At 48.7% G+C, this 14098-nt stretch overlaps 1 protein-coding gene across 3 annotated transcripts in view; it reads left to right on the top strand.

Moving 5' to 3' along the window:
• LOC132828136 (putative helicase MOV-10) overlaps positions 1–13863 on the top strand; it is a 96420-nt gene extending 82557 nt beyond the window's left edge. For all 3 annotated transcript variants that reach the window (XM_060845052.1, XM_060845054.1, XM_060845055.1), the window contains 6 exons: positions 1660–1851; positions 3603–3677; positions 5188–5313; positions 7339–7427; positions 8445–8563; positions 13633–13863. In XM_060845052.1, coding sequence (XP_060701035.1) covers positions 1660–1851; positions 3603–3677; positions 5188–5313; positions 7339–7427; positions 8445–8563; positions 13633–13694 — 663 coding nt within the window. In that variant the 3' untranslated portion in view covers positions 13695–13863. The remainder of the gene's footprint in view (positions 1–1659; positions 1852–3602; positions 3678–5187; positions 5314–7338; positions 7428–8444; positions 8564–13632) is intronic.
• Positions 13864–14098: the final 235 nt, after the last annotated feature.

The raw sequence follows: 14098 nt of genomic DNA, 5'->3' as shown, positions 1-14098 counted from the left end.
TGAACTGGACTTCTGCTTTTACAGAACAAGAAAACATTGATAGTCCTTGCCCTCTGTATTCCTTTAGCCCTGCAAACTGCAAACTTTGGAATTGCAAAACCTGGACAATTTTCCAGGCTTGGGCTGACCAGTAGCCAGTAACATTCGGCCACCCCACACATGCCAGGCAATGGTCAGTAACATTCGGCCACCCCACACTTGCCAGGCAACGGTCAGTAACATTCGGCCACCCCACACTTGCCAGGCAACGGTCAGTAACATTCGGCCACCCCACACTTGCCAGGCAACGGTCAGTAACATTCGGCCACCCCACACTTGCCAGGCAATGGCCATCACCAAAAGGAGAGAATCCAACCACTGCCCCTTGATATTCCATGGTGTTACTGTCACTGAATCCCCCACTATCAACATCCTGAGGGTCTTCATTGACAAGAAACTCAACTGTCCTAGCCTTATAAATACTGTGGCAACAAGAGCAAGTCAGAGGCTAACTGAATACTGTAGTGAGTAACTCATCTCCTGACTCCCCACAGCCTGTCCACCATCTTCAAGGTACAACTCAGGAGGGTGATGGAATGCTCCCCACTTGCCTGGATGGGGGCAGCTCCAACAACACCCAAAAAGCTTGACACCGTCCAGGACAAAGCAGCCCACTTGATTGGCACCTCATCCACAAACATCCCCTCCCTTCACCACTGCTCAGTAGCTGCAGTGTGTACTGTCTACAAGATGCACTGCAGAAATTCACCAACAATCCTTAGAAAGTACCTTCCAAACCCATGACCACTTCCATCTCGAAAAAAAAAGGGCAGCAGATACATGGGAACACCACCCCTTTGCAAGTTCCCTCCAAGCCACCTCACCATCCTGCCTTGGAATTAGTTAGCCGTGCCTTCACTGTCGCAGGTTAACATCCTGGAATTCCCTCCCTAAAGGCATTTTGGTCATCCATAACAAGCTTTCGTGGACTCTTCATGTGGATGCACTGGTTACAAAGGCCCAACGATGTCTCTTCTTCCTCAGGCAGCTGAGGAAATTTGGCATGACGGCGAATCCCCTTGGCAACTTTTATAGGTGTGCCATCGAGAGCATTCTGTCTGGATGTATCACTACCTGGTACGGCAACTGTACCATTCAAAATCGGAGACGGTTACAGAGAGTGGTGAACTTGGCCTGGACAATCACAAAGGCCAGCCTCCTGTCTATAGAATCCATCTTTTTTTTTTAATGTTTTTGCCGCTGTTTACCTATTATTTACTTATTGATGTTACTTAACTCTGTGACCTGCCTGTATTGCCCGCAAGACAAAGTTTTTCACTGTGCCTCGGTACACGTGACAATTCAATTCAATTCAATTCAATTCAATTCAATTGTGGCTCTACCTACAGCACATGGACTGTAGTGGTTCAAGAAGGCAGCTCACCCCTACCTTCTCAAGGGGGACAATTAGGGACAGATCAGCCACCAATGCCCACGTGCCATGAATAAGTTCAGAAGAGAGGAGAAAACTTGCTGGAGGAGTGGGTGGTTTTGGGAAGGGGATGTGGGATTACAGTATGTAAGTGCTGATCCCTCTGGGGAAGACTGACTGACCTTGATCAGAGGCCATCATACTGGTTCCAGTGCAATCCTGACATTGAATATATTTTTGAATTCTAGGATTTTCCAATAATCTTCCATGGAGTTCTAGGAAAAGATGAGAGGGAGGAAAAGAGTCCATCCTTCTTCAATTCTGAAGAGATCCAGCAAGTCTTGATCTACCTGAAGAAGCTGCTGACCAATCAGGGAAAGAAGGGTTTCGCTAAGATTTCACCCAAAGAAATTGGGGTGATTACTCCTTACAGGAAACAGGTTTGGAATTTCTACCTTGGGGCAGTGGAGGTGGAATTAATGAATAGCTACTTGAGAGCAATCAAAAGACATCATGCCCCCTTCCACCCATTCCCAAATTCCAATTTATTTCTGCCACACGTGAGTGTCTGCCTTGACCGTGTACCATCCTCCATGGGTTTGCTGTGTTCATGTCAAGAACCATCTCATGCACTTGATTCGAATTTACCTTGAACCTCTGAAGTGTCCCCTTTCTCCACTTGCCTGGCGAGTACCTCGCCTCAAACATTTTTCCAACTCCTCATATCTATCTTGTGTGTGTGTGTTAGTCTCACTGCTGTCTGTTCTTCACTCAGACCCTATAACCTCTTACACTGGTTTGAACCATTTCTCAATTTCCCATTGAAAATTCCTGTTGAATCTGTTTTTGCTGCTCCCTTTTCTGACACTGATCACTAGGTGTGTTTTTTCAAAAGAAAGGTCACCCCATCTTTCTGGTTTATGCATCAAAACAAGGAGAGGGAGTGTGATGGTTGGTAACCGAGGTGGGTTTTAGGGAGGTAATGGGGCAAAGGGAACGTTACCCACAGCATGGAGTCTGGACAGCTGAAGGCAGTCACTGACGGGTGGGTGTAGTCAGGAAGACTGATGACATATCACTGGGGGTGGGGGGGTGGGGGGAGAGGTGTAGGGATCAATGGGGGTAGCAGTTTAAAAGGGACAGGCACAGAAACACGCCAAGTGATAGAGAGAGGGGAGTCTGGCATATCCTTCCTGCTTTTCAAAGGGGTGTTTGAAATGAGTTGTGCAGCTGTGGACCGGGACAGGATTGTTTTTTATTCTTCTTTCACAGGATGAGAGTATCGCTGGCTAGGCCAACATTTATTACCCGTCCCTAATTGCCCAAAGTGCTGTTAAGATTCAGCCACTTTGCTGTGGGTCTGGAGTCATGTGTAATCCAGACCAGGTAAGGATGGCAGTTTCCATCCCTCAGGGACATTAGTGATCCAGATGGGTTTCTCCAACAAGTAGCAATGTGTCTAGGTGGGATTCGAACCCAGTCCCCAGGATGTTACCTTGGTTTCTGGATTGGTAGGCCAGTGATCGTATAATGAGGCCACCACCTCCTCAATCTAATCGTTCATGTGATAAATGTGTGTAGGCTGAGCGTTTTAGCAGAACTGCTGGAGGGAAATGGAATGATGATACAGAGAACACCTGACATTCAGATTGTGGGCTAAATTGTGAGGAGGGGTTATGCCAATAAGGCCTATTGAATTAAGAAGGTTAAAGGGGTGGTCTGGCTAAACTCCTCCAGAATACTTAGCAGGAAATGGCAAGTTGGATAAAGAGACTATTCCCACTGGTTGCAGACTCTGGAATGAGGGGACAGAGTCTGAGATTTAGGGCCAGACCGTTCAGGAGAGATGGTAGGAAGCACTTCTACTCAAAAGGTGTGGCAGAGGTTTGGAACTCTTCCATAAAAGGCAGTCGGTGCTTGATCATGTGTTCATTTTTAAATCTGAGATACAGTTCTGTGAAACAAATGTATTGAAGGATATGGGCCAAAGGCAGTTAGATGGAGTTAGGTCATGGCTGATCTATGACCTAATTGAATGGCAGAACAGACTTGAGGGATTGAATGGTATGTTCCTACATCCTCCCTGTGAACATAGAACAGACTTGATGTTGGATGATCTCCTTCTGTGATGCTTAGCTGTGGGGACATTTGAAACAGTGCTGTGCTGTTTAATCAGACTTTCTCTTGGCAGGTTGAGAAAATCCGGGAAGTAATTTACCGACTGGACGTGGAGCTGAAGGCTATGAATGACATCAGAGAGTTAAAGGTGTGTGGCAATGCTTAGGTGACTAGTAATGTTGTATTTTATCCCAGCCCTGTTCCCTCTTTCTTTCCAACCTGGATTTGGCATTTCCTAAATGTTAATCATTTTATTCAACAACAAGTAATCCCTGAATAAAGCTGTCTTTCTTTCTGCTTGCTTTTCTTCCTCCTGTGATGAATTTCAGGGCCAGTTCATCTAACTACAACCTCTGGGTGGCCCAGATACATGGCTCTCTATCAGTAGTTTTGAAAGGCAGCCAGTGTTAGTTTCCCTGACATCACAACAGCCAGCTCCCAGAAACAGGAAGCTAAAAGTCAAATGCTGGAAATGAGACAAAAATCAATATGAAATACTCAGCAATTCAGGCAGCATCTGTAGACGTAAGCAATGAACATTCAGAATTGACTTCTGAAAAGAATCCTATTTGACTTGCAAAGTTAATCGTTTCTCTGTCCACAGATGCTGCCAGATTTCCTGAGTATTTCCAGCAAGTTCTGTGTATTTTGTTTTTGTTTAATTTCCACGTTGATGTTGATTGAGGGATAACTGGTCAAGGGAGAACTCCCCTGTTTGTTGAAATTGCAGGAGGTGCCTCCATTTAGCATCTTGTACAGAGACGGTCCGTCTGACAGTGCAGGACGGTGAGTGTCCTTTTGAGAATGTGCTCATGTAGGGTTTGACCCCACATCCTCACGACTCAGAGGAGATGGTTCTAACAATGACACTGCAGTTATTCACATTGTGGACAAGTGAGTTTTTAACCCATGATGCTTGGTGCTCATTCATGTTGTCGTTTGCAGAAATGAGTTGGTTGATTCACGTGAGAGCCTTGAATGTGGAGTTTGAGAATGTGGCCAAGCTATGCAAAGTAAAACTCTACCAAACACAGCGACTGTGTTGATGGCTTTTCCTGCTGCATCAGATGGACTTTAAAAACAGAAGACAAATGAATCAGCATCTTTCCTTTTAGGAACTGGTGTCTAGTAATGGCCTTTCCTAATTGTTAGCCAGAATCACTTTACTCTGAGTCACACTTAAATCAGCTAATTGAAGGTTTTGACTTTAATCTGAAATCATTTGGTGCGTTTTAACTCTTATCAAACTCTAAACAGCCTGATTGATTTTATACAAAATCAGGAATTGTCTGCAAACCTCAACAAGTCTGACAGCACCTGGGGAGAGAAAGCAGAGTTAACATTTCAAATCAAATGACTCTTTTTCAAAACTAGCGAAGTTCTGAAGAAAGGTGACCAGACTCAAAATGTTAACTCTGTTTCTCTCTGCACAGATGCTGTCAGACCTGCTGAGTTTCTCCAGCACTTTGTTTCAGATCACCAGCATCTCCACTTCTTTGTTTTATTTGACTTTTGATGTTTGATATTTATTTGGTGACTTTGTTTGTAATTGGAGCTAATGGTAATTAAAGCCACTTGCCCAGTGTAGCCAGCACTCCGTGCTGAGACCAGGCATGGGACGTGATAGGCACAGATTTAAAGTGTTTACGTTTCTTTAGGTGGGGTCTGTCGAGGAGTTCCAGGGACAAGAACGAAAAGTGATTATTATCTCTACAGTGCGCAGCTGTTCCAATTATTTACAGATGGATGAGGACTTCAACCTGGGCTTCCTTAAAAACCCAAAGGTACTTTTGTTACAACTCATCCCCAAATTCCTCCTCACTCCGGTGATGTTCCTTACCCCTCCATTGGATTTGAAATATAGTCACAATGGTAGAAAACGTGCTCTGAGCGCCCACAACTGGCAATGTAGTCAGTCTTTCCTGAACCCTTTCATTACGAGGATGTTGCCAGGGTTAGATGGTTTGAGCTATAAGGAGAGGCTGAACAGGCTGGGGCTGTATTCCCAGGGGCATCAGAGGCTGAGGGGTGATCTTTTAGAGGTTTATAAAATCATCAGGGTCATGATAGGATAAGTGGACAATGTCTTTTCTCTGGGGTGGGGAAGTCCAGACTAGAGGGCATGGATTCAGGGTGAGAGGGGAAAGATATAAAAGGGAGCTAAGGGGCAACTTTTTCACGCAGAAGGTGGTGCGTGTATGGAATGAGCTGCCAGAGGATGTGGTAGAGTTTAGATCACAGTTCTGTGCTTTTCCAACACCGCTCTGATCTAAACTCTGGTTTCCAGCATCTGCAGTCCTCCCTTTTGTCTAGAGGAAGTGGTGGAGGCTGGTACAATTACGGTATTTAAAAGGTATCTGGATGGGTAAATGAAGAGGAAGGGTTTAGAGGGATATGGGCCAAGTGCTGGCAAATGGGACTTGATTGATTTAAGATATCTGGCTGGCATGGATAAGTTGGCCTGAAGGGTCTGTTTCCAAGCTGTACAGCCCTATGACTGTTTGACCACACCATCTGTGTTTGTGATATCAGTTGAAAGATAACGAATTATTTCAGGGCACCGGAGGGAACTCTCCAGCTCTCCCTTTAAGAATAGTCGCTGTGGGAGCAATTCTCTCTACCTGAGCGAGCAAACATGTCTCCTTTCTGGGGGTAAAAAGTGAGGTCTGCAGATGCTGGAGATCAGAGCTGAAAATGTGTTGCTGGTTAAAGCACAGCAGGTCAGGCAGCATCCAAGGAACAGGAAATTCGACGTTTCGGGCCAGAGCCCTTCATCAGGAATGAGGAGAATGTGCCAGGCAGGCTAAGATAAAAGGTAGGGAGGAGGGACTTGGGGGAGGGGTGATGGAGATGTGATAGGTGGAAGGAGGTCAAGGTGAGGGTGATAGGTTGGAGTGGGGTGGGGGCGGAGAGGTCAGGAAGAAGATTGCAGGTTAGGAGGGCGGTGCTGAGTTGAGGGAACCGACTGAGACAAGGTGGGGGGAGGGGAAATGAGGAAACTGGAGAAATCTGAGTTCATTCCTTGTGGTTGGAGGGTTTCCAGGCGGAAGATGAGGCGCTCCTCCTCCAGCCGTCAGGATAAGTTGGCAGCAGCTTTAAAACAGAGATGAGGAGCAATTTCCTCTCTAAGGGTCATGAATCTGTCAAATTCTCACTGTCAAGAGTGCGGAGGATGCCAAGACACTGAATAAATTTGAGAAGAGACTTTTTAAATTAATGAGTTAAAAGGTCATGGAGAGTAGGCAGGAAGGTGGCGATAAGAAGGTCTGCTATGATTGCATTAAATGGTGGAGCAGGCTTGAGGGGCTGAATGGCCGATGCTTGCTCCTAGCCCTTCTGTTAAATGTTTCAGCCAAAAACACTAAATTGAGGAGCCCCTGTGTGACTGCTTGTACTTACACCCACGTATGGGATTGCATTTGTATTAATATTAAGTTTGAAGATCTGACATACAAATTTCCTTGTAGTTGTGTATGTCTGTTTTATCTTGTCCTATGTTGTATTTTGAATTGCGTAAAAATTGACTGACTGGTGAACAGACTGTAGTGGAACCTCCTTGCAAACCCAGGGACTGCCTCTATCTGTGACTGTGCTGCACTCCCTCTGTATTGCACGGGCAGTGTCTGTCTGGACTCGGGACTCGAGAGGTCAGAGTTCGTCATGGCAAGTGGTAATGTGTTTCTTAATGGGCTACAGATTGAATTCAATCTGCCACTGTTGCCAATCTGGATAGTCTCGGGCTGGGTGCACGGAATGAAGATGTTTGTGAATAAATCTTGAGCAATCTTCCTATCTCCTCTCCTCAATAGCGTTGTAATGTTGCACTGACCAGAGCCAAGGCCCTGCTGATAGTGGTGGGAAACCCCAAAATCCTCAGCAAAGACCCAAACTGGAACAGGTAGGTGAAACCTCTCCTGTCTCGTGCTGAGTACCATGAATTTGGCACCAGTTCTAGTTGGATGCTCCAGGATTGTGGAGCTGTCCGGTGACCTTCTCGGGGTCTCCATCGGAACTGGGTTCGTGCATTACCACCTGGATGAAGCTACAAACCCAAGTTGGAGAAAATTTGTAGGAAGCAGTTTCTTTTAGCCGTGGCTCAGTGGGGGCGGCACGGTGGCTCAGTGGTTAGCACTTCTGTCTCACAGCGCCAGGGTCCTGGGTTTGATTCCTGCATGTCTGTGGAGTTTGCACGTTCTCCCCGTGTCTGAGTGGGTTTCCTCCGGATGCTTCGGTTTCCTCCCACAGTCCAAAGATGTGCAGGTCACGTGAATTGGCCATGCTAAATTGCCCGTAGTGTTTGGTGCATTAGTCAGGGGTAAATATAGGGTAGGGGAATGGGTTTGGGTGGGTTTCTGTTCGGAGGGGTGGTGTGAACTTGTTGGGCCGAAGGGCCTGTTTCCACACTGTAGAGAATCTAATCTACATTTTGAGCACATAACATTCTTTTTTAAAAAAAAAAAGTTTTGGACTTGGGGAATATTGGCTGTTCGACCAAGTTTGGAATTATTCCGTGACTTAATGCAGCCCTGTCCAGGTGGGGCTCACTTTGGGGATGTGGAACATTAGTGGGGGAGGTGGGAGCCAGAGGACATTGCTGGGGGGGTGGGGGAAGAGGAGGAGGAGGAGGACATGGTGGTTGGGGGTGGGGGGGTGTGTGTGTGTGGGGGGGGTGTGTGTGGGGGGTGGGGGGGGGGGAGGACAGCTGAAAGCACAGTCTCTGATGGCAGGGTGATGAAAAATGGGGCTGTGTGAGGGACTTGCATTAGAGGGTGTGAGGCAGCAAGGGCTTACTACGTTGGGGAAGGCGCTGTGTGCCTTTGTAGGGAGAGCCACCATCTAAGAGGAAAGGGAGCCTTTACACCAGTCTTGCTGATTTATAAATGTCCACCTCACTGATTCAATGTTTTATCTGCAGCTTCCTGAGCTACTGTGTCAATAATCAGAGTTACACTGGCTACAATTATGCAAACGATGAGATTGAGAGCGACCTTGTCGAAAGTCTTGGAAGACTCAGCCTGGATCCTGACCCTGCAGGTATGAACTGGATGTCCTGAATAGAAGGAGTGTGTCTGGGTTTTCGTCCCCTCATACTAGTAAAGGTGCCAGAGTCCAAGGGGGCGACGGAGCTGCTGTCTCACTAAAGAGAGAGGTGACTGATGGTGATTTAACCTGAGGGTCACCACACCTCAGACAACAGGAGAGTCTTTCACAGTAACCTCAGCCAGTGCAGGAATTGGAGTCATCTATTAGTATCACTCCATGTGGCAAACCAGCCATCCAGCCAACTGAGCCATTGGAAATTTGCCATAGAATATTAAATTAAATCTCACAAAATGTACTGCTTGAGAATAGCTTATTTGCAAGGGGTTTTAATTTGATCTGTTTGGGGATTTTGCTGTTGCATTGAGATGAGATCTGTGTCTCCTGGAGCTTAGAAGAATGAGAGGGGAATTCTTCAGATGTCTATAGTTCCCAAGGGCTGGACAGAAGGAATGTAGGGCTGATTCCAAGGAGCTGCAGAACGAGGCGCCATGGTCTCAGGATACAGGGTAGGCCAGTCTGCACGGAGATGAAGAGAAATGTCTTTATTAGAAGGTGGTGAACATGTGGGATTCTGTACCACGGAAGACTATCTAGGTCCCTTTAATATATTTTTAAGAAATAAATATAGTTTTAAACACCAAAGACATCAAGGGGTTTGGGAGGTGTGTGGGATTACAGTGCAGAATTGGCCAATACCATTATCATATTGGATGCTCTAGATGGGCTGAGTGTCCTACTCCTGCTTTCTGTGTTTCGATTAAAAGACATTTAATCTCAGCTGCTGTCTGATCTCTCTCCCCCTCGCGCGCTCTCCCCCTCGCGCGCTCTCCCCCTCGCGCGCTCTCCCCCTCGCGCGCTCTCCCCCTCGCGCGCTCTCCCCCTCGCGCGCTCTCCCCCTCGCGCGCTCTCCCCCTCGCGCGCTCTCCCCCTCGCGCGCTCTCCCCCTCGCGCTCTCCCCATCTCTCTGCTGCTTTCAGGAAGGTGGGGTATCAGCCGTGGATCTTGATCTGAGAATGTTTTTGGGATTTTCTGCCCCCCTGCGAGGTTAGGACATTCCCCCAAAGATGCGGGCCGGGCTCCCTTACAGCAACTAGGTATGAGGTGTCTGTCTGTGGAGGCAGGCAGGAAAAGATTTAACCAAAAACTAAATCAGTATCATCTTTCAACTGCTGGGGAGACTGATATCAGCGTGAGTTTTGATTGAGAACTTTCAGCATATGAGCAGAAAATTAAGTAGTATCAAGGCCGAAATAAGCAAGTTAATGCAACAGTGAGTAGCTGTCACAAGTTGGATTGCTACCACGATGTCACAAGTTGAATTCCAGCGCGAAGGTCGGGTTTCAAACCGACCCTCACCTGCCCCAGAGGTGCATTATAACAACCTCCCTGAACAGGTTAATTCACAATACCCAGAGCACGTGAGTACATGCCCAGAGTGAATTTGGGTGGGGGACAAGGGGAACATGAGATTAAACAGTTGCGAGCTCTTGAATGGAGGTCGGTTATCAAATTAAAATAGTATTTGATTTTTGAAGGAAGTTTGGGGGAGGGGGGTTAGAAAGAGAGTCAGAGTTGCTTTACATTTACAAGGTGCAGGTCGGGTGTGGTTAAACTAGGACATGGTGCGGGGCCCGGTATATAGTTAGACTGGGACAAGGTGCGGGGCCCGGTGTATAGTTAGACTGGGACAAGGTGCGCACGCCGAACCCCACCCCTGCCCCGATTTCCATTCCCGCCCCCACGCCTAACCCCACCTCCACTCCCAGCTCCAGTCCCACACCAGGTCCTAGCTCCCAGCCCTGCCGTGTTTTCACCATCCCTCCTGACCTCCCCCTCTCTGAGAATGAAAGCTCAGTCCTCAGCAGGGGCCTCACCTTCATTCCCCTACGCTCTCGGATTAACGACTTCAACACACGGCGAGACATCAAACAATTCTTCCGCCACCTTCGCCTCCCTGCCTCCTTCTTCAACCAGGATTCTTGCCCACCCTCTGACAACCCCTTCTCCCGCCTCCAACACACCCCATCCACCTGGAGACCCCGTGCTGGCCTCTTACCTGCTCTCGATCTCTTCATAGCCAGCCACCGCCGCGACATTAACCGCCTCAACCTGTCCATCCCTGTCACCCACTCCAACCTCTCACCCTCTCAACGTGCAGCCCTCCACTCCCTCCGCTCCAACCCCAACCTCACTATCAAACCGGCAGACAAGGGAGGCGCGGTAGTAGTTTGGTGCACCGACCTTTACACCGCTGAGGCTAAACGCCAGCTCGTGGACACCTCCTCCTACTGCCCCCTTGACCATGATCCCACCTCCCACCATCAAACCATCATCTCCCAGACCATCCATAACCTCATCACCTCAGGGGATCTCTTATCCACCGCCTCCAACCTCATAGTCCCACAACCCCGCACCGCCCGTTTCTACCTCCTGCCCAAAATCCACAAACCTGACTGCCCCGGCCGACCCATTGTCTCAGCCTGCTCCTGCCCCACTGAACTCTTCTCTGCATACCTCAACATGGTCCTGTAGAGATGTCCAAGAACTCCCCACCTACGTTCGGGACACCACCCACGCCTCCACCTCCTCTATGACTTTCGCTTTTCCCGGTCCTCAACGCCTTATCTTCACCATGGACATCAAGTCCCTATACACCTCCATCCCCCATCACGAAGGACTCAAAGCCCTCCGCTTCTTCCTTTCCTGCCGAACCAACCAGTACCCTTCCACTGAGACCCTCCTTCGACTGACTGAACTGGTCCTCACTCTGAACAACTTCTCTTTCCAATCCTCCCACTTCCTCCAAACCAAAGGAGTAGCCATGGGCACCCACATGGGCCCCAGCTATGCCTGCCTCTTCATCGGATATGTGGAACTGTCCATTTTCCACAGCTAGACTGGCACCACACCCCACCTTTTCTTCCACTACATCGATGACTGTATCGGCGCTGCCTCGTGCTCCCATGAGGAGGTTGAACAGTTCATCCACTTTACCAACACCTTCCACCCCAACCTCAAATTTACCTGGACCGTCTCAGACTCCTCCCTCCCCTTCCTAGACCTCTCCATTTCTATCTCGGGCAACCGAATCAACACGGACATTTACTATAAACTGACCGACTCCCACAGCTACCTAGGCTACACCTCCTCCCACCCTGCCCCCTGTAAAAACGCCATCCCATATTCCCAATTCCTTCGTCTCCGCCGCATCTGCTCCCAGGAGGACCAGTTCCAATACCGTACAACCCAGATGGCCTCCTTCTTCAAAGACTGAAATTTCCCCTCAGACGTGGTTGACGATGCTCTCCACCGCATCTCCTCCACTTCCCACTCCTCCGCCCTTGAGCCCCGCCCCTCCAATTGCCACCAGGACAGAACCCCACTGGTCCTCCCCTACCACCCCACCAACCTCCATATACATCACATCATCCGCCGTCATTTCCGCCACCTCCAAACAGACCCCATTACCAGTGATATATTTCCCTCCCCTCCCCTATCAGCATTCCGAAAAGGCCACTCCCTCCGTGACTCCCTCGTCAGGTCCACACCCCCCACCAACCCAACCTCCACTCCCGGCACCTTCCCCTGCAACCGCAAGAAATGCAAAACTTGCGCCCACACCTCCCCCCTCACTTCCCTCTAAGGCCCCAAGGGATCCTTCCATATCCGTCACAAATTCACCTGCACCTCCACACACACCATTTACTGCATCCGTTGCACCCGATGTGGCCTCCTCTATATTGGGGAGACAGGCCGCCTACTTGCGGAACGTTTTAGAGAACACCTCTGGGACACCCGGACCAACCAACCCAACCACCCCGTGGCTCAACACTTCAACTCCCCCTCCCATATCACCAAGGACATGCAGGTCCCTGGACTCCTCCATCACAAGACCATAGCAACACGACGGCTGGAGGAAAAGCACCTCGTCTTCTGCATAGGAACTCTCCAACCACAAGGGATGAACTTAGATTTCTCCAGTTTCCTCATTTCCCCTCCCCCCACCTTGTCTCAGTCCCAACCCTTGAACTAGCACCACCTTCCTAACCTGCAATCTTCTTCCTGACCTCTGTCCCCACCCCCACTCCGGCCTATCACCCTCCCCTTAACCTCCTTCCACCTATCGCATTTCCAATGCCCTGACCACTCCCTCCTCCCTCTCTTTTATCTTAGCCTGCTTGGCACACTCTCCTCATTCTTGAAGAAGGGCTCATGCACGAAACGTTCTCCTGCTCCTTGGATGCTGCCTGACTTGCTGCGCTTTTCCAGCAACACATTTTCAGCTCTGATCTCCAAGATCTGCAGTCCTCACTTTCTCCTATAGTTAGACTGGGACAAGGTGTGGGGCGCGGTATAGTTAGACCGGGACAAGGTGCGGGGCGCGGTGTATAGTTAGACTGGGACAGGGTGCGAGGCGCGGTGTATAGTTAGACTGGGACATGGTGTGTGGCGTGGTATATGGTTAAACTGGGACATGGTGAGGGATGCGGTGTATAGTTAGACTGGGACAAGGTGTGGGGTGCGGTATATAGTTAGACTGGGACAAGGTGCGGAGCGCGGTATATAGTTAAAGACTGGGACATGGTGAGGGATGCGGTATATAGTTAGACTGGGACAAGGTTCGGAGCGCAGTATATAGTTAGACTGGGACATGGTGAGGGATGCGGTATATAGTTAGACTGGGACAAGGTTCGGAGCGCGGTGTATAGTTAGACTGGGACATGGTGAGGGATGCGGTATATAGTTAGACTGGGACATGGTGAGGGATGCGGTATATAGTTAGACTGGGACAAGGTGTGGGGCCTGGTATAGTTAGATGGGACACTGTATAGGTCCGGTGTATTTAGACTGGGACAAGGTGTGGGGCCCAGTATGTAGTTAGACTGGGCCAAGGTGTGGGGCGGGGTTCATAGTTTGACTGGGACAAGGTGCTGATCAGGCGCATGACATCTTCTGTATCTGTCTTGAAGATTGTTGATCTGACTTTGTGAACATAATGGAGGGATGTGGGAGAGATGTCGCCAGACGGCCTGATTTGTTTGTTCTGAATTGTTCGGCAGATCCTGATGCTGTCAGCATTACCCAGCAGCAGCTCGAGCCTGAATGGAGGAGTGAAGTTTGATGGGTCTGAACCTTAAACATGAAGACAACAATAATATTGCAGCTCAGAATGACTAAAGTTTGACTGGAAGAGCTGCTTTAGTCAAATGTTTATATTAATATATATTTGTAAAGAAAATTGAGTTCTCTTAAATTGATAAGAGCTTTCTATAAATTGTTTGATTTCAAAATTGTGAATTTTTAACTTTTCTACAATTGGGGCGGATGGTGTTATTGTGAAAGCTGCATTTCTGAATTCTGTGCTTTCCAGAGTATTGAGGTTCTGCTGTGCAGGATATGGGTGTAGAAAGTCATTCCTCAAGCTGTCCCTGTATCAGGATGGTGAAGTCTCCTATAAATCCAGACAGTCTGGGCACCTGTAGCTGGGTGATGCTGGTTACAAAGTCCCAGGTTCCACCTCTGACC

Source organism: Hemiscyllium ocellatum, chromosome 26 (assembly GCF_020745735.1).
Source record: "Hemiscyllium ocellatum isolate sHemOce1 chromosome 26, sHemOce1.pat.X.cur, whole genome shotgun sequence".
NCBI classification, from domain to species: domain Eukaryota; kingdom Metazoa; phylum Chordata; class Chondrichthyes; order Orectolobiformes; family Hemiscylliidae; genus Hemiscyllium; species Hemiscyllium ocellatum.
Note: the sequence above shows the minus strand (reverse complement) of the source record. Positions and strands in the feature narration are given on the sequence as shown.